The sequence below is a fragment of the Panthera onca genome, chromosome E3 (assembly GCF_046562875.1).
Source record: "Panthera onca isolate mPanOnc1 chromosome E3, mPanOnc1 haplotype 2, whole genome shotgun sequence".
Classification (NCBI taxonomy): Eukaryota; Metazoa; Chordata; class Mammalia; order Carnivora; family Felidae; genus Panthera; species Panthera onca.
In genome coordinates this window covers 38,819,553-38,844,193 of record NC_138354.1, presented here as the reverse complement: position 1 = coordinate 38,844,193, position 24,641 = coordinate 38,819,553, and the positions used below count along the sequence as shown (strand labels likewise).

Sequence of the window (24,641 nt, the reverse complement as noted above, 5' to 3'; positions counted from 1 at the left end):
CAGGCCTGGAGCTGGCAGTCGGCAGGCCTCATTGCTCCTTCTCTGAGTGAGGTGGTAGACCTTAGCTGAGGATACACACTCTTGTTCTCTGAGAAGCTACAGAATGAGCTTCTAGAATGTAGAATTGCCATGTCCTGCTGCCATCTTCATTGTAGGACTGGGCTGGTAAGGACAGATACCATAGGGTTCAGATAAGGATACAGAGGTTTCAGCCCCAGTGACTCTTGCTCGGGGAGAGGCGAATGGCCTGTGTTTGTCTCTCACTGGTTGGCATACCTCTGCACAGGGACACGTATGGCTCAGAGATGTCCATACTGCCTGTGCTGGCCAGACCAGCTTGCCTGGTTATCAACCCACATCCTGTCCTCACACTACTCTCCATTCCGATGACTCATTCTAGGTAGCGAAAATAGACTGCTTCTGGCCATCGAGTAGTTCACAGCTGACCAGTGCCTGCTAAGGACTCAGGAACCGGCTATAATTCTGAGAGGAGCTGCTTCAGGAGCTGAAGAGCTTCCTTGGCAGCCACGACTCAGAGGAGTTCGGGGAGGTGAGCCTACTTCTTGCACTGGACTTTCTCCTTGGGGCTGGGCAGGGGGAGCTGCTGGGAGAAGCCCCGAGAGCCCCGTATATTCTCATGTGGCTGGAGAGAGTGACCTGGGGCTCTGGGCCTGCTAAGGCAGCAGAGCCCCGAGAGGAAGGAGGCCAGAGACGCAAGGTTGATGCTCAGCAGTGGTTCCCTATTGAGGCATAACTCAAGCAAGGGAAGCAGAAAGTGGCTGGAAAGCAGAGCAGGATTCCTGGCAGTTTTGTAGTATTAGGGCAGAGTTCAGAGCCTCTCGAGGAGAAACGACATGAGAAACACCAGGCTCTTGGCTGGGACCCTTTTGGGGGGCACCCTGGGTGTGGGGAAATCCACAAGTCAGTGGGACTTTATAAGGACCGTGGATGAGCTAAGCCATCACTTGCTTGATTCCTTGACTGTCCTGGCTGACCCTCTTGTCGTTCTGTCATACACCGTGCCTGATGCCGAGGGAGTTTGAGTCTGGTTACCACGCACCAGAGTCTGTTACCAGGGAGTTCGAGTCTGGTTACCAGGACCAGTGGGCGGGGTGACAGACCCCCCAGAGATTAAGATACTGGAGTTATCAGACACAGACCTTAACTGATTAACATATTGAAGAAAATAGATAAGATGCAGAGTATCACAGAATGAGAATTCATAAAAAATTAAATAAAAAATCAAAAATGGGAAAGTATGATAATGAGAATTTAAAATTCAGTAAGCGGATTTAACGGCAGATTAGAGATGGCTGAAGAAACCAGCAGTGAGCTGGAAGATAGATCAGTAGAAAATACCCATGCAAACATCCCCGCGGCCAGCTCACATAGTCCGGTGAGCTGCTTTCCTGGTTCCTCAGCGCCCTGTTGGTCTCTTCTGTAGACCCCCAGCCTTGAGAGAGGTGTGGGGTCCTGCCGAAGAAGGTTCTTGGTGCTTGGAGAAATTGAGGGGTCTTTGGAATTTGGGGAACATACTTCCATGCAGCTGTGTTGGAAATACTGCTAGCATGTTGAGTCTAATCAGTAGAGCTGTGAGGCTAGTGAAATCTTTAGGGGCCTCAGATTCATCATCAAGAAGAGGAGCGTGTATTTATGGGCTTGGGCTAAAGGTATGCTAATGTCTCCGACATGCGCCTTAGAAACTGCCTTTTAGTCAAGTCATCTATTCGTTTGCTTCTCCTGAATGTGGCGTGCAGAAGATCATTGAGGACTGGGGGCACTGGGGAAACTGAGGCTTGTCTGATCTCCCAGCGGGGGCACGCGTACACTGTTAAGGCCTCACGTCATGGAACTTGGGTGCCGCCTGTTCTGGTCATGTGATGGGCATGTCGTGGGCACGGCCAGGGGTGAGGACGCAGGGACCGGGCCACAGCTGAGCGTAACTGATGCTGTTTTGAATTGTGGCAGTTTAGATGGATGTTGTTCTGAGTTTTCCACCCTGGGTTAATGGCTTCTTTGTAATGAACAGAAATAAATTCAGGAGGGATGGTGAGGTAAGACAGGATCATGGGCCAAGGCCAGTGTGCTGAGCTGAGACCTGCTGCTGACCTACACAGGTTGTTTGACATGGATTAAAGCAGTGTCATGGCAAAGACACCAGCCCTTTATCTGAAGGAAGGGGTGGAAGCCCCTTCTTTTTTTTTTTTTTTTTTTAAATTTTTTTTTTCAACGTTTTTTATTTATTTTTGGGACAGAGAGAGACAGAGCATGAACGGGGGAGGGGCAGAGAGAGAGGGAGACACAGAATCGGAAACAGGCTCCAGGCTCCGAGCCATCAGCCCAGAGCCTGACGCGGGGCTCGAACTCACAGACCGCGAGATCGTGACCTGGCTGAGGTCGGATGCTTAACCGACTGCGCCACCCAGGCGCCCCGGTGGAAGCCCCTTCTAAAACGCTCACTTTATGGGGCAGTGAGCAAGTGTTCCAAGGGGAGAAGAGTAGACGTTGAGTCTAGCTAAGGGGAGGTATGCCCTCATGCCCACGACAGCCATGGCCTCCAGAAGCTTCTGGTCAGCTCAGACCAAGTGCCCAGAGGCCACTTGGATGCCCCTCCATGTACCTTGTGCTTCAAGACAGGAGACCATGCTGGGTTCTTTGTGGAGGGTCCATGAGGGAGGGACATTGTCTTACTCAGCTGGGAGGGTGATGAGGGAGGTGGGGAGCTCCCAGCCCCACTGCGTGAAGCGTTTGTTAGTAGAGCCCCTTTTGTGTTCCAGGCGCTGGTTTAGGCACAGGGCAGATTGTGGGACGGGTTTGATGAGGCATCTACTCTCATTTGTGTCTGGGGTTTGTGTTCCAGACCAGAGGCTGGCCTTAAATGAGCATAAACAAGAGCAGACATGTTAGAAACAAAGAAAAAACAAGTGATAACAACAAGTCGTGAAAAACAGTCATGAAAAAGATGTCATGAAAGAGAAGATACTGGGACCGCATTGGTGGTAAGGATTTCTGGGGAGAGGATAGCCTCCCTCAAGAGGTGATGTTTGAGCTGAAGTCAGAACGACAAGGTGGCCCAGCTCTGCAGGCAGAGCAGAGGCCCTGGGCGAGAATCGTACGTCTTGGTAGGCATCAGGTTTCACCTTAAGGACAGTGAGAAACTGATGACAGATTTCAAGCGGAGGAATAACATGATCTGATTACACATTCACAAGATGTGCCGAGTGCTGTGCGGAGACGCGGGCACGGGGTGGATTTCGGGAATCAGGGATCCCACTGGCAGGCTTTGCACGTGCTCGGGGAGCCTGGAGTGGTGGCTGCAGAGCCAGAGGGGAGTGTGTCCTCCGACTGCTTTTGGGGAGGCTCTGAGGGAAAGCAGGGGCCCAGCATCTACATGGAGGCGCAGCCGGGGCTGGGGGGCATCCAGGGACACAGTCTGTGGTCTGCCTGTACCATAGCAAGTTTGCAGGGCCCACAGGGTGTCAGTGGACATGTCCCGGCCGCAGCCGGGATATGAGACAAAGCCCCATCTCAGAGGAGGGAGTCAGGCGTGTTTCTGAACAGGTGGAAAACCGCGTTCCTCTGAAGGCCTTGACAACTAACCATCGTCTGCCATCCCACGGTTTATGATAGTTTGAAATCCTTCTTCCTGGGGCACCTGGGTGGCTCGGTCGGTTAAGTGTCCACTCCTTGATTTCGGCTCAGGTCGTGGTCTCCTAGTTTGTGAGTTCAAGCCCCGTGTCGGGCTCTGTGCTGATGGTGTGGATCTGCTTGGGATTCTCTCTTTCTCTCTGCCCCTCCCCTACTTGCAATTTCTCTGTCTCTCTCTCAAAAATATTAAAAAAAAAATTATTGCTGGGGCACCTGGGTGGTTCAGTCAGCTAAGTGTTCTACTCATGATCTTGGCTCAGGTCTTGATCTCAGGGTTGTTGAGTTCAAGCCCGGTGTTGGGCTCCACACTGGGTGTGAAGCCTGCCTACCAAAATTATGTTACAGCTAAAAAATGGTAACTGTCACTGATCTCTCAGTCGGACATAATCTTTGTGTCGGTAGAGGGTCTTCCCTTGATGCTGGCAGCTGCTGACACATGAGGGTCTTGGCTGCCAAAGGGTGGGGTGACTGTGGCAATTCCTTAAAGTAAGAAAACAGTTGGGTTTGCTCCATTGATGGACTCTGCTTCATGAACGATTTCTCCGTAGTATGTGACGCTGTTTGATAGCATTGGTTCCATGGTAGAAATTCTTTCAAAATTGGGAGTCTCCTCAAACCCTGTTGTTCTGTCAGCTAAGTTTATGAAATACTCTTGTTGTCCTTCTGTCAGTCGTCAGATTTTCACCAGGAGTAGAGTTCCATCTCCATAAACCACGTTCTTTGCTCGTCATAAGAAGCAACTCCTTGGGGCGTCTGGTGGCTCAGTCAGTTACGTGTCCAAATTCGGCTCAGGCTATGATCTTACGGTTTGTGGGTTCAAGCCCCACATCAGGCTCTGTGCTGACAGCTCAGAGCCTGGAGTCTGCCTCGGATTCTGTGTCTCTGTCTCTCTCTGTTCCTCCCCTGCTTGCACTCTTTCTCTCAAAAATAAATAAACATTAAAAAAAAAAGCAACTCCTCATCTGTACAGTGGGTTTATCGGGACGTAACCCTTATTGTAAAGTGAGGAAGATCTGTACAGGTAAATCCGAAGACAAATATGTTTTCATTAAGTCACCGACATTTCTTATGAATGGAATGTGTGAGCCTGCTGGGTACTTTTTAAATTTTATTTATTTTTTTATTTATTTATTTTTTTTTTAATTTTTTTTTTTTTTTTTTTTTTTATTTTTGGGACAGAGAGAGACAGAGCATGAACGGGGGAGGGGCAGAGAGAGAGGGAGACACAGAATCGGAAACAGGCTCCAGGCTCCGAGCCATCAGCCCAGAGCCTGACGCGGGGCTCGAACCCACGGACCGCGAGATCGTGACCTGGCTGAAGTCGGACGCTTAACTGACTGCGCCACCCAGGCGCCCATATTTTTTTATTTTTTAATATGAAATTTATTGTCAAATTGGTCTCCATACAACACCCAGTGCTTATCCCAATAGGTGCCCTCCCCAACACCCATCACCACCCTCCCCTCCCTCCCACCCCCCATCTACCCTCAGTTTATTCTCAGTTTTTAAGAGTCCCTTATGCTTTGGCTCTCTCCCTCTCTAACCTCTGTTTTTTTTTCTTCCCCTCCCCCATGGACTTCTGTTAAGTTTCTCAGGATCCACATAAGAGTGAAAACATATGGTATCTGTCTTTCTCTGTATGACTTATTGCACTTAGCGTAACACTCTCCAGTTCCATCCACATTGTTACAAACGGCCAGATTTCATTCTTTCTCATTTTCACGTAGTACTCCATTGTGTATATAAACCACAATTTCTTTATCCATTCATCACTTGATGGACATTTAGGCTCTTTCCATAATTTGGCTATTGTTGAGAGTGCTGCTATAAACATGGGGTACAAGTGCCCCTATGCATCAGGGACTCCTGTATCCCTTGGGTAAATTCCTAACAGTGCTACTGCTGGGTCATAGGGTGGGTCTATTTTTAATTTTTTGAGGAACCTCCACCCTGTTTTCCAGAGGGGCTGCACCAGTTTGCATTCCCACCAACAGTGCAAGAGGGTTCCCGTTTCTCCACATCCTCTCCAGCATCTATAGTCTCCTGATTTGTTCATTTTGGCCACTCTGACTGGTGTGAGGTGGTATCTGAGTGTGGTTTTGATTGGTATTTCCCTGATGAGGAGTGACCTTGAGCATCTTCTCATGTGCCTGTTGGCCATCTTCTTTAGAGAAGTGTCTATTCATGTTTTCTGCCCATTTCTTCACTGGGTTATTTGTTTTTTGGGTGTGGAGTTTGGTGAGCTCGTTATAGATTTTGGATACTAGCCCTTTGTCCGATATGTCATTTGCAAAAGCTTTTCCCATTCTGTTGGTTGCCTTTTAGTTTTGGTGATTGTTTCCTTTGCTGTGCAGAAGCTTTTTATCTTGATGAGGTCCCAATAGTTCATTTTTGCTTTTAATTCCCTTGCCTTTGGGGATGTGTCAAGTAAGAAATTGCTGCGGCTGAGGTCAGAGAGGTTTTTTCCTGCTTTCTCCTCTAGGGTTTTGACGGTTTCCTGTCTCAAATTCAGGTCCTTTATCCATTTTGAGTTTGTTTTTGTGAATGGGGTAAGAAAGTGGTCTAGTTTCATCCTTCTGCACGTCGCTGTCCAGTTCTCCCAGCACCATTTGTTAAAGAGACTGCCTTTTTTCCATTGGATATTCTTTCCTGCTTTGTCAAAGACGAGTTACTTTTGTGGGTCTAGTTCCGGGGTTTCTTTTCAATTCCATTGGTCTCTGTGTCTGTTTTTGTCATGCTGGGCACTTTTTAAATCTTGGAATCAGATTGGATGCTGCCATCCTCAGTGCCTGTTCCACAGTGATTGTCACGCAGTAATTACATTTTCAGTAGCTGCCAGAAACCTAGCTTTGCAGATTCCTGAGGCCACAGAAAGGAACGTAGCAGGATAAAATGCCGAAACCATGAGCTACCTTAACCACTGTGTCTGACCATGTTGAGTATCACTGTTCAGAAGTTAAAAGTATCCTACGCTGCCCTGGAAGTTCACTGTGGGGCCGGAGGTACCTCACTGCACGGTTTGGGAACCGTCGCTGTGTGTCCTTTCCTCTTCCCTTTGGATCTGGGGACCTCCTCTTCCCCGGGCTACATGTTGGGGGCAGTCACCCCAGCCCCCACAGCTTGTAGGAATGGGTCACGGGGTCTTAGGGCATTTACCGTCACGTGAAGGCCACCAGCCTGCAGAGGTGTGTGTTCCCAGCCTTGTGTTTAGAGGCTTGGTGCTTTTTTCTTTATCCTTTGATTTCGCCCACAGCAGAGCTCAAGATCTGGCTTTGGTTTCAGTAAACCATTGTGATGTGCTATTTCCCCTTCTCGTATCTGGAGCAGTTTCATTTTAACCAAAGAGGGTAGTGTTTTTTCAGGGTTGATGGTGAGCAGCTGTCGGCACTCATTTCCCTGCTGACAAGACCAAAAAATGCCAGAATCACTGGGCCACCTGCCTTTCCCTGGCACCCGTTCTGTGTTTCCACTGTGGGCTGGCTGGGCATGGGAGGAGTGGACTCCCCACTATTAGTGTTGAGCTTGGCTATTGCTGAGGCCAAGAGGATACGGACAGAAGTGGCAACATGCAAATTCTGAACCTGGGCCTCTGGAGGCATTGTGTATTTGTTTGCTCCTCTGGAAGTTTCCACCTTCTCCCATGTTAGAAGGGCTTGCCTTGGGTAGCTGCGGGCCTATGAGCATGAGGGAAAAATGCTTACCTTGTACACTGAGTTTTGGGGTTGCTTGTTACACAACAAGAGCTGACTGATACAAACCGCAAAGTCCAGGAGTTAAAGGTGAAAAGAATGACAGCAGTAGAGCATTTGACAGGGTCACTGTTCTTCAGGAGAAGATGTATCTTTAAGGAGATGTGAATTTCTGTGGAATGTTATCCGTTGGTTCTTAAACCTAAGAGCAAGGCAGTGACAGTTTTATTCCTATTTTAGCGATGAAGACAGGCTCCAAATGGCTGCTGATGCAGTGGGAGAGCCTGGTGTGGGCCCCAGATGGCTGCCTCCTGGTCGCGGCTCCTACTCGGGCTGTGTTGCCTCTTCTGCAGGCCCAGCTCTGTGGGCGGCCGTGCACGCTGCTCTTTGTAGGAGCCACAGTCAGACTGGGGCGGGGGAGTGACCGCAGCTGGGAGCTCTGCGGGGCACAAGGGACAGCGTTTTCCCGGGAGGTAGGACAGGTGCCTGTGTCCCGCGTGCTGAGAGACGGAGAGAACAGGCTCCTGCAGTGTGAGCCACGCCTGTTGTGCCGCCTGTGGTCGGCGTCCCACGTTTGGGCAAAAGCGGGGCTGGTGGCCTCCCTCCGCCTTTGCTCCCAGGCTTCCCTCAAAAGGTCAGGCGGGGTGTGTCTAGGAAGGCTGAAGCGCATGGGCACAGGGGGCCGGCCACCTGCCCCGAATACACACGGTCTCCCCTGCTGCTTGCCGTCTGGATTTTGATGCTTAAAAACTCAGAGACTGAGAACAGAAGCAGCACTCAGACCTTTGCAAAGGCTGTGATGGGCCTCCTGGCCGCTTGAGGACCAGGCCACCTGATTTCCACCGCACGAGAGACGCACGGACTGACTGGCACGGTGCCGACAAGCACTGCCATCTGTCAGCATGTTTTCATTACTTCGGGCTCCTGGTCTTGTTGGTTTACCTTCTGACCGGTTTTTCGTCCCCTCTGAGACCTCCTGTTCTGTGACGAGCTGGTGCCGGATCTGCACTTCCCTGCCAGCTGCCCGGAGGCCGCCTCTGTTCCCTGCCCTCCAGCACCACCCCCCTCCCCCCCTCCGTCTTTACTGAGAGAACCTTCAGTCCCAGGAGGGGACCTGGCCCTCCCACTCCCAGGGCTGTCCTTGGAGACAACAGCCCACACCCCCCACAGTGGGTGGAGCCCCCGTAGATGGGGCAAACAATGGCTCTCAGAAGATCGCCATGTCCCAATCCCTGGGACCTGTGAATGTGAACTCCGGTGGCCAAAAATGACTCTGCAGCTGTGACCCAGTTAAGGCTGTTGAGATGGGGAGAAGATCCTGATTCCCCGGGAGGACCCTGAATTCCATCCCATCCTGAATGAGGGGCCGAGAAAATGGACTCAGGAGAGAGAACCGTGTGGGGCGGAGGCGGAGACTGGGTGATAAGGCCACACGGCCACCGGCCACCGGCCACCACCGCAGGCCTGGAGCCCTCAGGGCTGGGATGCAGGGGACTTTCCCCTCGCGTCCCCGGGGGAGCGCAGCCCCTGCCACATCTTGGGTTTCCATCTCTGGCCTCTACGACTATTAGAGAATAAACCTCTGTCAGTTTAAGCCACCAGCTTTTTGGTGACTTGTTTCAGGAGTCACAGAACATGAGTAAGTGGAGAGTTAAGGATTCCCAAAAAAGGACTGGAACGAGGCCTGGAGCCTCAGCTGCTTGACAGTGTCCTTGTCACCCAGGGTCACCTATCCCTGGAACACACACCTCTTCACCATAAGGGCCCTGTTGCCTTGCTGGCGACTGAGGTGGCCTTGTGTCATCACCCCTTCCTGGTGCCCATGGCCTTCTGGCCTCGCGTGCTCCTCGGAGAGCCCAACCTGTAGCCTGTCTGCCTGCAGCCGCGCCGCTGACCAATGAGGGGGCGGTGTTCGGGGTGCTGCGGGACTCGGGGCCACAGAGGGGATGGCTGGCTTTGACCTGTGGCTCCAAGGTCGTGTTCATGCTGGAACGCAGCTGGGCCGCCCTCCAGCGCACACCTGCTCCCTCCCCATACCTGGGAGAGCGGCATGTGTGAAGGACGAGGGCTCCTTTGGCCCTTTCATTAGACTTTTTAAGACCAAATGCAGATGTTATCAGGTGCTCCTGTTAGAGCAGCGAGAACCCGTGCCTGTTGAAGTAAACACATGGCAGCCATCCGTTACAGGCAGCACCATTGTTCTGTGTCCCCCAGGTGATGCCCTGGGAAAGGTCACGGCTGCCTAAACCTTTAAAACCCCCGGAGGGACACGTATTCCCTGTGTTGGGATTCAGAGCTACGACTCTGCATGGGCCTCTCAGCTGTTTTTGGATCCACTTCCCTTCGTAAATGATTTTTTTTTCCTAAAGCAGCAAAAGGACAAAGTTGATACTGACCAGAGGATCCCCGATTGTCAGGATTCCCATCGTCCTTATAGATGTTGACCTTCAGGTGAGTCCTGCCCCGAGGGCAGGGTGACTTGTGGCCCGTGGAAGGTGGGTGCCAGGCCCGGAGGTTGCCCTCAGGGTCCCTCTGGGTGACTGGCCAGTCCTGTCTAGGTGGGTGCCCTGAGCAGGGAGGGCAGTGAGCCAGCGTCCCACCAATAGAGGGCCAGGGGCCACCTCAGGCTGGCACCTCTTCTGACAAGACAGGCGCTTGTCTTCTGGCGGGTGGAGACCTCAGGCTCTGTCACTTAGGTGTCTTGCCTCTGGACACTGATGAGAAGGTTCTGAGACTCCTCCCAGCCTGCTCAGCACAGGCCACAAAGATGGGATTTACTCACCCTTGGGCCCCACGCAGCGAGATCCCGGGGGAGGACGGGCTACCGTCTGTCTCTGCTGTCCCCGGATTCTTGAGTAAACACGCGTCCTGCTCCAGGATGAGGGGTGCCAGGCTGATGGGGGCGCTGCTCGCCCTGGCTGGCCTACTGCATGTGGCCCTGTCCCTGAGAATAGCAGCCTTCAACATCCGCACTTTTGGGGAGACCAAGATGTCCAATGCCACTCTCTCCAACTACATTGTGAAGGTGGGTCCAGGCCGGCTTGTCTCTGAGGAGTCCTGGGGGTGGATGTGGGTTAACAGGCCCTGGGAACAGTGGGCCGGCAGGCAGTCTGGAGGGTGGCCACAGATGGGGAGTGTTGAGAGCCTCTGGTGACAGGAGGGCCCCCATCTGGCAGCAGAGTCACAGGCAAGAGTGTCAGACCAAACCATGCCACAAAAGTGCCCCAGGGAGTAGCGGCTGTGGCCCTACGGGGACCTGGAGGAAGCAGGGCCCAGCCACCCCCACATCTGCCCAGCCTGCCCTGCTGAGCACCATTGTGGTCCTGTCTGCAGATCCTGAGTCGCTACGATATTGCTGTCATCCAGGAGGTCAGAGACAGCCACCTGACAGCCGTGGGAAGGCTGCTGGACATACTCAATCAGTGGGTGATGGCGGTGGGGTCCTGGGGAGGCACAGGACGGTGACACCCCCCTCCAGGGCACGACACCGTTTCCCGTTGTGGACAGGAGCCCTGCTATGGGCGGCAGAAGGGCTCCCTGGGACATTTGTCTTCTCAATCCAGGGATGACCCAAACGCCTTCCATTACGTGGTCAGCGAGCCGCTGGGACGCAACAGCTACAAGGAACGCTACCTCTACGTGTTCAGGTAAAGCCCCGGTGCCGAGACGCGGGCCACCCCCAGAGGGTGCTAACGGAAGCCCGAGGGTGGTCTAGAGGTCCACGGGCCCCTCTGCTCCGGGCGTGGGCCGCACCCCTGGGGCTCCCCCAACGTGTGCAGAGGCAGGACGGTGCAGGCGTGTGGCGGCACCCCCGGTCTCGGGCTAATGCCCCGGCCTCCCCCAGACCCGACCAGGTGTCCGTGCTGGACAGCTACCAGTATGACGACGGCTGCGAGCCCTGCGGGAACGACACCTTCAGCCGCGAGCCCGCCATCGTCAGGTTCTTCTCCCCACTCACTGGTGCGTAGCTCTTCCCGGGGCCCCGGCAGGCTCGCATCACATGACCCCCCAGCACTTCGCTCTTAGTTACTTCCACCCCCTGGCGACGGCCCTGAGCTTAGCACCACGCCGTCTCCGCAGAGGTCAGAGAGTTTGCCATCGTTCCCCTGCACGCGGCCCCCCTGGACGCGGTGGCCGAGATGGACTCTCTCTACGACGTCTACCTGGACGTGCGGCGGAAGTGGGACCTGGAGGTGAGTCCGCAGCCCGGGCCCTGGAGGCACTGCTCGTGCACCCAGGTGTCTGACCAACCGGTGTCTCCATGTAGGACGTCATGCTCATGGGCGACTTCAACGCCGGCTGCAGCTACGTGGTCCCCTCCCAGTGGTCATCCATCCGCCTGCGCACGAGCCCTGCCTTCCAGTGGCTGATCCCGGACACCGCAGACACCACGGCCACCTCTACGCGCTGCGCTTATGACAGGTAGGCGAGGACGAGGCCGCCTTCGCCAGCCACCTGGACTGCTCGATCTAGGTTAGGCCCCGTCTGGGGCCCTAGTGCCAGGGGAGGTACTCCCGGTCCCTCGGCTCAGCTTGTGGAGCCAAGGCCGCCCGGGGGGCTGCCCGGCAGCACTGGGTCACGACCTTGACCAGACAGAGAGAGGCGCGAAGGGTGTGTGTGGGCAGCCAGCCTCGAGGCTGACGGGGAGCCTCTCGTGTGTGGTGCCGCAGGATCGTGGTGGCAGGCACCCTGCTCCAGCACGCCATCGTCCCGGACTCGGCCACCCCCTTTAACTTCCAAGCTGCATTTGGCCTGAGCAACCAGCTGGTACGTGTCTGCGGCTCTGATGGGGCTGGGACAGGGGTGTAGGTGACAGACACAGGGCAGGGGTCCGGTCAGGACGCAGCGTGCACAGAGTATGCCATTGTTTCCCCACAGGCCCAGGCCATCAGTGACCATTACCCAGTGGAGGTGACACTAAAGAGAGCCTGATGTGAGTGGGGCCCCAGCTTGTCTGTCGCTATGGTCAAGCGCTGGGCCTAAGGTTTCCCCTGAGCACCCTCTCCCCACGGCACCTGGAATCTGTGCAAGGACAGAAGTGGGCTTTTTGTCACTATTTCCAGTTCCACTGTGAGCAGGGGGTTGTGGAAACAGAGCCCCCTACCCACCTCCTCTGTCCGGACAAAAAACTTAATACTTAGATTAAGAAATACCTTTAATTTAAGTAAATAAAGCACAATCAAAGGGGATGTTCTCATTGGTGGCATCTAGTCCTTCGTCCCTGGCTGCTGCCTCCATCTGTCACCTCTGCTTGAGCCCTTTCACTGCAGGCAAGAGCGGGGCATCCCTGCCCCTCAGTGGCGTTCCAGGGCCTTGGCAAGTAAGTGGTTCAGGCGGCCCACCATGGATCGGGGGTCATCCACAAGGCCTGCAGCAATCATGGCGTTCTCGTAGATCTGAAAGGCAGGGGAACCGCATTAGTGAGATGGCAAGGCCCTGCAGACGAGGGAGGGAGAGCACTGTCGTCGTCCCGTCCCCCCCCCCCCCCCCCCCCCGGAGGCTCCAGAATTCTGGCTCCAGAAGACTCACCTGGTCAACCAGCAGCTGGGCCAGGTCAGGCTCACTCTCTCTCAGCTGACTCAGTTTCTTGATCAGTGTGTGTCTGCAGCACAGAAAACACCAGAAGTCAGGTCAGGGCTGGGTGCTGCACAACCAGCACAAGAGCCTCTATATTCTGAGGACTTTTCTGGGAGGTTGGGGTTACCGAAACAGTCAAAAAGACGCATGGTGGACGGTCCAGTCTAAGAAAAAAGGCACAAAATGACGGATTTCCGAGGACAGACACACTACCAACAGGAATTTAAAATATGAAAAAGATTTTATTAGTTTAGGTATGAAAGCAGTCTTAGAAGCTCATAAGCGTAGAAGAACAGCCAGGAGACATGGCCCAGATGTGAAAGCACATTGTAAGGCTCCAGGAACTGGACCACTGGCTCTAGAAAACGAAAGGGCAACCGTTCTACACAGCTTGATGCACACGTCGGGACGTGAGGGCAGCCAGTACTTGACAGAGACAGCGTTAAGAGGGCAATAGGTAGGGTCACTGGCCCGCCACCCGGAACACAACTGGATCTCTTACACCAATAAATACAAACACTGACAGGGAAAAGAGAAAGATTTCTGAAGCAAAATGTAAAACACACAAGTCAAAAAGAAAATGATCACTACAACTCCCTAGGAATTCTGTTGTTTTCTACATAGAAAAAAAATGCCATAAACTTACGCTATCTGATCTTTTTCCTAAGATACCGCCATCAAAATTGTAATTTTTCAAATGGCCAGAGTTGAGACCTTTGGTATGGGGCGCCTAAGCGACTGACTTCAACTCAGGTCATGATCTCACACAATGAGTTTGAGCTCTGTGTCAGGCTCTGTGTCTTGCCCTCTCAAATAAAACGTTCACATTTAAATTTTTTTTTTTTTTTACATTTTTTTATTTTTGAGAGACAGAGAAGTGGGGAGGGGCAGAGACAAAAGGAGACCGAATGCAAAGCAGGCTCCAGGCTCTGAGCTGTCGGCACAGAGCCTGATGCAGGGCTCGAACCCACAAACAGTGAGATCATGACCCGAGCCAAAGTTGACGTTTAACCGACTGAGCTCAAACTGAAGGCACTGGGGAAAGATGTGTAACTGCTACGGGGTACAGGGCAGTCACAATCTAAAATTCACCTGGACATCGCTCTGAGACTTAGCAATCCTTAGCAATCCCCCTGCTCACGGCACCGGGTACGGTAGGAAACCCTTGTAAGAAAGCCACCAGCCAATCTGCATGCACGACAGGTGCAGGCCAACTCTGGGAAAACACGACCTCAGGGGGGCCGTGCTGGGTACTAGGGAAATTTCACTATGGATTCCTTTGGTTCTTTAGAATTCTGAACCCGGTGCACAGATGAACAATTTTCAAAGCAACTAAAATTTAAAAATCGCCTGGCAATAAGAACGAGCCCTCCATACAGCTCTCCCACAGAACTACTTGTGTGCCAGCATTAGGTAGAGCCTGGGGTCAGCCTCTCCGCCAGGCGCCCACAGCTGAAGCCTTGTGTGCCCCCGGGACAGAGGCCACACGCACACACCGGTGCGGCTCCCGTTGCCGCCTGACCGGCCGCGAGCCGAGTCAGCGCGCTCACCCGATTCCAGGTGTAGTCACTTGGCTCAGAAAGTACAATAGGAACCTCTGCCCTCTCCCCAGCAGTCTAGACAAAACGTATGTTTATAAAACATACATACATACATATAAAACAAGCGTTAAAAAAGATACGATAAAGTGAGTCATAATGCAAAAAAGACAAAAGTACAAGGCCAGAGTCCAGAAGAAAATACGCCGAATGGGCTGTAGTAACTGTGGTTGGGGACAAGTCGAGGGATGCTTGCTTTTTGCTATTTTGTAACATATTTGGTAACCTGTTGATAGAATTTCATTTAAAAGTTATTACTGTAGGGGCGCCTGGGTGGCTCAGTTGAGCGTCCAACACTGGATTTTGGCTCAGGTCACCATCCCCAGGGTCATGGGATTGAGTCCTGCGTCGGGCTCCAGGGTCAGCACAGAGATGGTCTCTCTGCCCCTCTCCCCTGCTGACACTCTCTCAAGAGAAAACAAAAAAGGACAGTCTTAGAAGGCATGTCACGAGAAAGCCAAGCCAAAGGATGGTCAATGCAGGGCCCTGGGGGCTCCCGTGCTATGCAAGCAGCGCACACGTTCTCGTCCAGGTGAGGGTAGCCGGGCCGTGAGCCAGATGGGGACAAGGGGGACAAGAGTGTTCACAGCAACCTGTTGCCACCAGCCCCCGAACGGAAACTACCCCAAAACAGCCTAACGGTGCTAAGGCAGACTCCTATTTCTCAGCTACAAACGCAAACCCGAGCCACCCTCCACGCAGACTGTCTCGTGCCGAGTCGAGGAAGCACTTTAAAAACACACTCGAGGATTCCACACACGTCAAAGTTCCAAACTGACAACACAGAGCTTTTTCACGGATGCGTGAACAGACGGTAGAACCACGGCGAGGTGAGGAAATGACTACTCCTGCAGCGAGGGCTCTGGTGACCTCTGAGGACAGGGACAGACTCTAGTGGGAAACGGGGGCATCTGAATGAAGGCCAACAAGGTGGTTTTTTAGGACCTTGCGGGAGATAGTTTAATAGTCATCAAACCATGTAAGCCTTATGCCCTCCTGAGGTGCCGTAAACGAAGGCAGCACACAAACCCACTCACGCACACGGTGTGGCAGGTCGGAAACGCGTGCTCAGGGCCCGGGCCGGGAGCCAGCGGCCCTACCTGGGGTTGATCTCCAACGTGGGCTGCAGGACCTGAGCGCGCTCCTCCTGGGTCTTGGCCAGCTGCTGCATGCGCAGGAAGTGCCGGGCGGCCCCCATCTCCAGCACGGTGATCATGGCAGGGTGGGTGTCCAGTCGGAGAGTCACCTATGAGCCAGGCCAGGGACCAGAGGTGAGGGAGGAGCTGGAGGCGGGGGCCCCTGGGCTGCAGGGTCTGGGCCATTCATGAAGCTTCCCCGGGTGACACACACAATGCAGGTCTCCAGGGACACCCCTCCCTTGCAGTCACGAGAAGGGAGTCTGAGCTGCCACCACACGAAGTTCCTGGAACGCATCCCGATCGTGGGCTCCCTCCTCCTCTCTCCCCCACCCCCCAAAACTACTGGTCTCTAACGTGTCCATTGCTGTCCCAGGTCCATCTGGCCTGGGTTAACCAACCTCTGCTGCACGGGGGCCATGTCCGGGTCCCACAGCAGTCAAGGACCCCGCAACCCGGCTGCTCCCCTGCCCGAGGCCCCAGCCTCTCCCGTACGTCCTCCCTTAATCCTGCCCATCCTCCCTCTGTCCTGCCTGTCCCAACGGCCTGAGCCCCCTTCCCACGGCTCCCACGGGCCTGGATTTCATCCACTACACCTGCCACCGAACGTTCGAGATCCTGCTCCCTGTGGGCCTCTCCCTTGCCACCCAGAGGCTCTGGGCCTGCAGACTCAGGCCAGACTTCTGGGCCTGCTGGACCCATGGCACGGCAATGGAGAACCTGCGCCGGGATTCAAATCCAGCTCCCGGACTCCGAGCTGTGATGTGGGGAAGCGTTCCACCTCGTCTCCTTCGTGGGTCAAATGCACTCGTTCTACTTAGCTCGGAGGTCACCCTGTGACCTCGGAGGTCATGCTGTGCATGACACAGCACATGTCACAAAGAGAAATCCCGGCTGTGCGCCTTGGCTCTCAATGCCCACTGCCCGGAAGCCACACAGGTCCCCAGATGCCACCTCTTACGGAGGTGCCTCCTCTGCTCTTGGCTGTTCCCACCCTGCACACCTTTAGCGCCACGCCTGGAGGTGTCCCTGTGCCAGAGACTTCACGCTGAACACCTGTCCTCCGGCTACCATGGCCTTCTCTTGTAGGTCCGAGCGGGACTGCTCGGTTGCCAGCTGCTCTGGACAGAACTTATGTGACTTGTGCGTTTCTGCCCAGAGCGGCACATACACAGTCCCAGAGGCCTGAGTTGGCTTGTGCTCCGTATCTGGCCTCGGCATCAGAATTGGCCTTTCTGTTCCTGACGCCAAGAGGGACTAACTTGCCTCGCCCTCTCGAGCCAGACCAGGCTGGCCCCCTGGAATGGATCAGGCAGTGAAGAGAGATACGCAGATGCCGAGCTCCCAAGACCGTGAGACGGTAAGAGAAACAAAGACTACGCTTAGGTAGACTCCATGACGCACCGGGATCACACACGCGTAGGGCACACACCGCCTTGGCGGGAACAGCTGGAAGCCTCACCTGAGAAGGACGCTCGGCCCAGGACCCTCAGTCGGGACCCCGACCAGGCTGATCGCTGCGGGACTCCCCCAGCCACGAGGCTGGATGTCGTGAGCACCGATTTGACGTACGAACCCTTCTCTGTTCTTCTCTACACTCTCCCCCTCTTTATGTTACTCTAATGGTTTGATTCCGTATATTCCCTTTCCTTTATAATTAAAGCTCCTCCACGGAACGGAAGTACGGCTCCTGTGAATTACGATTCAGAACACCGGTTCGCTGAGACCCACCCAGACCCCTAAGAACCTGAGTTGGGTAGTCAGCTCCCCGTGTCCTCGGCCACCACAGCGCCTCGGGGACAGCCAGCTGGGGACCGACCCCCCCCCCCCCGGTTCTCTGCTTCCACCTGCTCTACAGAGTGGCACACATATGCCCCTGGGCACTGGCGCACGTGCACACACAGGCGTGGCAGCAACGCGCCGGTCTCCCCCTCAGATCACGGCCACGGGGAAGACACCCACAGGACCGGCAGCTGTGCGGTCCCGGAGGCCCATGGCGGCCAGGTGGCAGCCCGTCTCCGGAAGGCCTCACCTTCACATTGGTGACACGTGACCCCAGTGCATTTCTCATCCAGGCCATCAGGTCCTCCGTCTCCTTCTCGGACAGGCGGTCACTGGCTACAGGAGGGTAGATGGGAGCGGGCTCAGAGCCGCCCACCCCAGGGCATCCCAGGGGGCCTAAACTGCTGATGCTTCAATACCGGGTTTCAAGAAGGCTCCCTCCGCCCCTGTCGGCCACTGCCGCAGAGACAGAGGCTTCCCAAAAGGACCTTCATCTAAAAGTAAGCAGATTAAATTGGATCCCAAAAAGGACACTTTGGGGGCACCTGGCTGCCTGAGTCCGTGGAGCATTCAACTCTTAATCTCAGGATCATTCAACTCTTGATCTCAGGATCAGGAGTTCAAGCCCTATGCTGAGTGTGGAGCATAAATTAAATTAAATTAAATTAATTAAATTAATAAATAGACAGACATTTTTGGTTGCCTGAGGCCCATACAATTTTGTGAGAGTTTTAAAAAGAATCTCTAGGGGCGCCTGGGTGGCTCAGTCGGTTAAGGGTCTGGACTCTCAATTTTGGCTCAGATCATGATCCCGCAGTTTGTGGGATCAAGCCCCACATCGGGCTCTATGCTGACAGCACAGAGCCTGCTTGGGATTCTCTCTCTCTACCCCTCCCCTGCTCACTCTCTCAAAATAAATAAAATAAACATTAAAAAAAAAAAAAAAAAAAAAAAGACCACTTCTGATTCTGTCGGAAGCCAAGCTGGAGGGAGCACTCAGACCCCCAGGATCTAAACAGAAATGTTTCCCATTCATCATGAAGATGGTCCCCAACAGCTTCCTCTGTGCAGGCTGGGGACCCCAGATACACATGAGAAGAGAAAAAACTGCATATGAACCCAGCACTACAAGATGGAAGAGGCCGTCTTAGCCTCCTCTGCACCTCCAGGCCACCACCCACCCCTGGGCCCAGAGAGAAGGGGAGCGAGCCTACCCGGGGACCCGTCCTCCAACTTCTCCTCCTTATAGTGATCAACAACGATGTCCGTCTCCACAGAGATCAGCTTCTTCTTGTCAAACTCACGAAGGTGTAGCAAAGTTAGTTCATCGAACTGCTCGTAGCAGAAGAGAACCTGCGAGAGCCCAAGAGCATTGGCGTCGGGCCTGGAGAAGTCTGCCCGCAACAGGACAGAGCGGAGCGTGAGGCCAGGGCCGGGTCCTATGTGTGGAAAGGCCATACTGGGGTCCGGGGGCTTCCTCAGCCTCATGGATACAGTGGTTCACCAGATGGTCCCGAGGGGGCCCTAGCAGTAGGAGCAGTGACTACGGAGGAGCCCCGCGTCACCTCCCAGAGACACAGAGACTAACGGCAGCCTGGCTGGGCCTCAGGACCCCTGGACATCAGCTGCCTCATGCGGCTTGGCTCTCCCGAGCACGTTCGGCCACTGTCTGGGGCTCAGACCCTGTTTATCCCGTCTGGACCCCAAGCCGTGACCCACTCACCTCCATGTTTTTCTGCTTCATGGCCTCGTAGTAGGGCGAATGCTCGGCCAGGTGCCGGCTGGGGGCGCACAGGTAGTAGATGGTGCGGGTGCCAGCCCGCATGCGGCCGGCATAGTCCGGGAGACTGGTCAGCTGTCCAGCAGGCAGTGCCGAGGACTCGTACCGTAGCAGCTTTGCGATGTCCTCCTGCAGACAAAGGCCAGGTCACTCTCGTTCTAGGTCCTTGTTCTGAAAGCCTCCCAGCCGCCTTCCACAGGCTTTGGAAGCCTATGGCTACGGGGAGGAAGGGCTCTGGCCGGCCTCACCCCTGGCTGCCGGGCCCAAGGACGGCACTCGGCCCCTGGGGGGCTGAGGGGACTCCGATGGTATCCGTCGGGTCCCACATCAAATGTTCGGGGGACCCCGGAGAGAACCTTCACCCTAGCTGGTCCGGGGCCCCGTGGAGAAGGGCTTTCAGGTACACCTGACCTAGACCACTGGTATACTGCCACTGTCCGTGGCGGAGACCTTCCCAGACCCAGCATCCTCTGTCCATCCCCGCCTCCTGGGCACGTGGATGAGATGTGGAGGCTGCATTCCTAGCCTTCCTCACGGCAAGGACTAGCGCCGGCCCGTGGGGCACAAATGACAGTGAGCACGTATTTAAGGGGGAGCCAGTCCTCCTCCATCCGGGCAGCTGAAGGTCAGCGTGCCCGCTGGTGTCATATCCTTGATGTGGGAGCTGCCTGCCGATGGTGGAACAGCGGCCCCAAGCTGGGGCCTGGGTCCCCAATGCCACCAGCCAGCATGTGACTTGAGACCTCAACTCTGCCTCGTCTATACCAGTGACTTCTCCCTGATCATCCGGCACAGACACGTGGGGCGGGGGGCCGTGCAGAGGAACGCGGTGGAAGAGCAGACAGCCTGTGCCTAGAGCTGCTGGAGTCTGCCACCAGCAAGCCGAGAAGAGGCTGTGGCGGCCTCAGCACACCAGGGCCCTAGGTCCACCTCCCACGACCTGAAGAACCTCCTGGGGGACCCCAGATGCTCGGTCACCTCCTCCTTCCTCACTGCTAAAGATGAAATGTCGACCCTCGGAGTGACTGCTTAATGGGGCACACGTGTCTTTTTGGGGAGACGAGAATTTTCTGAAGCTAGATGGCTGTGGGTGCACAACTTGCGAATGTATGAAGGGCCACTGAATTGTTCACTTGGAAAGTGTGAATTTTACGGTATATGAATTATGTGGCAATTTAAAATTGGCCAAAAAATGTTTATGGAATGATTGTATTTTTTAGTATTTACTTATTTTTGGACGAAAGTCCCAAATGTAAGACAGTCAACCAACAAAATCCTAGAGGAGACAACAGGCAGCAACCTCTTTGCCCCCGGCCGCACCAAGTTCTTACTAGACCGGTCTCCGGAGGCAAGAGAAACAAAAGCAAAAATGAACTATTGGGACCTCATGAAGATAAAAATATTCCTAAAGCAAAAGAAACAATCAGCAAAACTAAAAGGCAACCTCCGTAACGGGAGAAGACATCTGCAAATGACATGCGGATAAAAAGCTATTATTCAAAATCTATAAAGAACTTACAAACTCAACCGCCCCAAAACAAATAATCCAGTGAAGAAATGGACAGAAGACATGAACAGTTTCTCCAAAGAAGACATCCGAGATGGCCACCCGACACATGAAAAAAATACTCAACGCCACCCATCATCAGGGAAATATGAATCAAAACCACAAGGAGATACCACCTCACACCTGTCAGAACGGCTAACATTAACAACTCAGGCAACAAAACATGTTGGCCAGGATGCGGAGAAAGAGGATCTCTTTTGCACTGCTGGTGGGAGTGCAAACTGGGGCAGCCACTCTGGAAAACAGTACGGAGTTCCTCAAAAACTTAACAACAGAACTACCCTATGACCCAGCAGTTGCACTACTAGGTATTTATCCAAAGGATATAAAAATGCCGGTTCAAAGGGGCACACGCACCCCAATGTTTGTAGCAGCACTATCAACAATAGCCCAAGTATGGAAAGAGCCCAGATGTCCATGGAATGGCAAATGGACATAGAAGATGTAGTATATATATATAATGGAATATCATTCAGCGATCAAAAAGAATGAAATATTTCCATTTGCAACAAACTGAATGGAACTAGAGAGTATTATGCTAAGTGAAATCAATCAGAGAAAGATAAAGATCATATGATTTCTCGGGGCGCCTGGATGGCTTGGTTGCTTGGGAGTCAGACTTTGGCTCAGGTCATGATCTCACGGTTCGTGGGTTCGAGCCCCACATCGGGCTCTGTGCTGACAGCTCAGAGCCTGGAGCCTGCTTTGGATTCTGTGTCTCCATCTCTCTCTGCCCCTCTCCCACTCATGCTCTGTCTCTGCCTCATAAAAAAAAAGATCATATGATTTCACTCATATGTGGAATTTAAGAAACAAAACAGATGAACATAGGAGAAAGCAAGGAAAAATAAGATAAAAACAGGGAGGCAAACCATAAAAGACTCTTATATACAGAAAACGAACTGGGGTTGCTGGAGGGAAGTGGGTGGGGGAGGGGCCAAATGGGTGATGGGCACTGAAGACGGCACTTGTTGGGATGGGCACTGGGTGTCGTTTGTAAGCGATGAATCAGTAAACTACTCCTGAACTCATTACTACACTATGTTAACAGACCTGGATTTAAATTTTAAAAATATGTATATTTACTCATTTCTGAGAGAAAAAGAGACCACACGTGCCTGCACGACCAGGGTGCAGTGCAGAGCCTAATGCAGGGCTCAAACTCACGAATGGTGAGATCATGACCTGAGCCGAAGTCGGACAGTTAACCAGTTGAGCCACCCAGGTGCCTGATGATCGTATCATTTTTAAGTATTTGAACTCTGGCCCCAGAGGCACCACATTGAAGGATTTCCGCCAGGGGCACATGGGTGGCTCAGTCTGTTAAGCGTCTAATCCTTGACTTCAGCTCGGGTCATGGTCTCAAAGTTCATGGGTGGGAGCCCCGGGTCGGGCTCTGCACTGACAGCAACAGCACGGAGCCTGCTTGGGATTCTGTCACACTCACTCACTCACACTCTCTCTCTCTCTCTCTGCCCCTCCCCTGCTTGCACATACACATGTGTGTGCTCTCTCTCAAAATAAACAAACATTAAAAAAAGAAAAGGATTTCCACTAGTCACCCAGAGAACATGCCTTTCCCACCCCAGGAACCGGGCACCTTGCCCCGTCCCCTGCCTTTAGTGATCTCCTGAGCACCCCGAATGCTGGTGGGAGGAGGCAGCGCACACCCACCTCCTTCCGGCATCAGGCGGGGAAGAGCTCGGTGACGTGGTAAGGAGGCTCCAGGATGTGGCGCCAGGCCTGCTGCGTCCAACAGAGGCCTGGAGGCCAAACGCTGCCTTTACTGACCCCCACAAAGCGCCCGGCTATGCCACGGTCACATCCCAGGAAGTTCGGATTTCTGGCCTCCACCAGATTCCTCCACAGCCCACGGCAGCCCAGAAAAAGGCCCAGAAACAAAGACCCTACCTTGACCTCTTGTTCAGCAGTGGTCACGATGCCCTCCCTCATGAATAAGCCATAATCTTCAAAAAACTTGGCATATTTTTCAGGGTCTTTTTTACTCTGGTCAACAAAGAATTTTATCAGCCTCTGCTGTAGAAGGTCCCGGAGTTTCCTACAGAACAGAAACGCGTCTACCATCAACAAACAACTTTCACGAAAGACGAAAGGCAGAAGCATATGAAAAACGTTCATCCCCACTAATGACCAAAGAAGCAGAAACAATACACTATTTTGGTGAAACTAAAAAATGTGAAGCAAAAAGAAAGGGGACCCCTGACAAAGCCCAGCTGGGGAGACACCCCTAGTAGCAGGAATGCGAACCGACCCCCCCCCCGCCCCCGCCACCCTTGTGGAGGACCACAGCCTGGGATCCAATCGCAGATTACACTTCAGGAAACCGGAGTCGGCAAGCTTTATGGACCAGGCATCACACCGTGGCGCACAGGACAGAAGGCAACTGTGAACAGCACCCGGGCTGAACGCTAAAGAACAGGCTGAACATAAAACGCAGGAGGGCCATTAAACGTCACCTCCTCTAATGGTCTGTCATGACACCAAAAAATGGTCCGCTGAAATGACGCTGAAATGGAAAGAAACACCAGAAAAATCCCAACGTGGATAAATCACAGCAAACAGTGTGTACGTGTGTGCAAAGACCTACCGTTAGCTTTCTGTGCACTGGAACTCTGCGCTTAGGAGCAACGCGGTATACACAGCACGTGCACTGCCAACGTGGGTTTATACAGACACGCTATGCGCACACGCACACACCAGTTTTATAAAACTTGGATTTCTTGGGGAACAGGGTGTTTACTGCGGCATTTCACAGTGGCGTGAAATTACGAGCAACTTCATGAGTGAAATTAAGGGTATTCTTATTTTTGGGCACCCAGGCTAAGTCATTAAGCATCTGGCTTCAGCTCAGGTCATGATCTCACGGGCTGTGAGGTGGGAGTCCCATATTGGGTGAGCCCGTACCCCCACTTAGGGTGAGTCCTGCTTCTCTCGCTCTCTGTCCCGCCTGGGACTGCGTCCTGTCCCAGCTTCTGTGGCTGCCCCAGCCCAGGTGCGGGTGCTGTCCCATCCTGCCCCGTGGTTGGAGGTCTGAGTTGTTCAGGATGGAGCAGAGAGGAAAGCTTAGATGAATAGGAAACTGTTGATCTCCCGCCCTGGATTATTACAGAAATACACCGTAATTTCGCTGGTTTTTAAAGAAAGGCAAAATAATGAAATAATTACGCTCTTCTGTTATTGAGTGAGAGCGCGTGCAAGTGAGCGAGGGACAGGACGCACCAACATGAGGGGGGGCAGTGGCCATGGCCGACCCGTTCTGTGGCGGGGTCGGGAGCAGACATGGGCAGGGACAAGACCAGGACGTCCCAGAGGTGCCAGGTGGTATTTGGGAGGCTCAGCAGACATACGAACACGTACTGATACAGAAGTACAGACGCCCATCAACACACGCAGACCTCACATGTTCCTCGGCTCTGACTGCTAAGAGGGCCTGGGAGGAGGGACACCCCAACAGCAGTGGCGTCCCCAGGGCCCAGACCCTGACTTCTCAGTACCATTCTCCGTTCACAGGAACCAGGGCTCCTCAAAGGAATAAGCAATTCCAGGGGGGTCGGGACAAGACGCAGGCAGAACACAAGGTGAGCCTGGACCATCCTGTGCCCAAAGCGAGGAGGCAGAAAGTAAGGTGGGGGCGGGTGACAGGCACAGGCGCGGGCTCCCTCCGCTGGCCCGACCCGGGACGGTCTTGGCATCAAGATCCATAATGAAAGTGACAGATCACAACCTGATGAGTAAAATGGGAAATCGGCTCCCGCACACGAACACACCCTACACTGAACACGCGGGCCGACGCCGCCCCCGCCAGTGACAAAGGGGGAAAGTGACTGCACACGGAGAGGCTGG

General features: G+C 53.7%; 2 protein-coding genes across 4 annotated transcripts in view; one reads left to right on the top strand and one right to left on the bottom strand.

Annotated features, from left to right (window-relative positions):
* The first annotated feature begins 400 nt into the window (after positions 1–400).
* Positions 401–12,526, top strand: DNASE1 (deoxyribonuclease 1). 3 transcript variants are annotated; one of them, XM_078440156.2, is made up of 11 exons: positions 401–550; positions 2,861–2,999; positions 9,710–9,788; positions 10,215–10,362; positions 10,671–10,759; positions 10,901–10,984; positions 11,182–11,297; positions 11,418–11,530; positions 11,605–11,759; positions 12,008–12,104; positions 12,216–12,526. In XM_078440156.2, the coding sequence occupies exons 3-11, from the start codon at positions 9,775–9,777 to the stop codon at positions 12,267–12,269; spliced, it is 870 nt and encodes a 289-aa protein (XP_078296282.1). In that variant the 5' UTR covers positions 401–550; positions 2,861–2,999; positions 9,710–9,774; the 3' UTR covers positions 12,270–12,526. The 3 variants fall into 3 exon arrangements, with proteins under 3 accessions (XP_078296282.1, XP_078296281.1, XP_060504287.1); XM_078440155.2 differs by lacking the exon at positions 2,861–2,999; XM_060648304.3 differs by lacking the exon at positions 2,861–2,999 and having other exon boundaries at positions 9,707–9,788.
* Positions 12,475–24,641, bottom strand: part of TRAP1 (TNF receptor associated protein 1) — a 45,330-nt gene continuing 33,163 nt past the window's right edge. The window contains exons 12-18 of the mRNA XM_078440153.1: positions 22,689–22,836; positions 19,154–19,339; positions 18,645–18,783; positions 17,681–17,766; positions 15,613–15,758; positions 12,867–12,939; positions 12,475–12,733 (exon numbers count right to left, since the gene is read on the bottom strand). Coding sequence (XP_078296279.1) covers positions 12,632–12,733; positions 12,867–12,939; positions 15,613–15,758; positions 17,681–17,766; positions 18,645–18,783; positions 19,154–19,339; positions 22,689–22,836 — 880 coding nt within the window. The 3' untranslated portion in view covers positions 12,475–12,631. The remainder of the gene's footprint in view (positions 12,734–12,866; positions 12,940–15,612; positions 15,759–17,680; positions 17,767–18,644; positions 18,784–19,153; positions 19,340–22,688; positions 22,837–24,641) is intronic.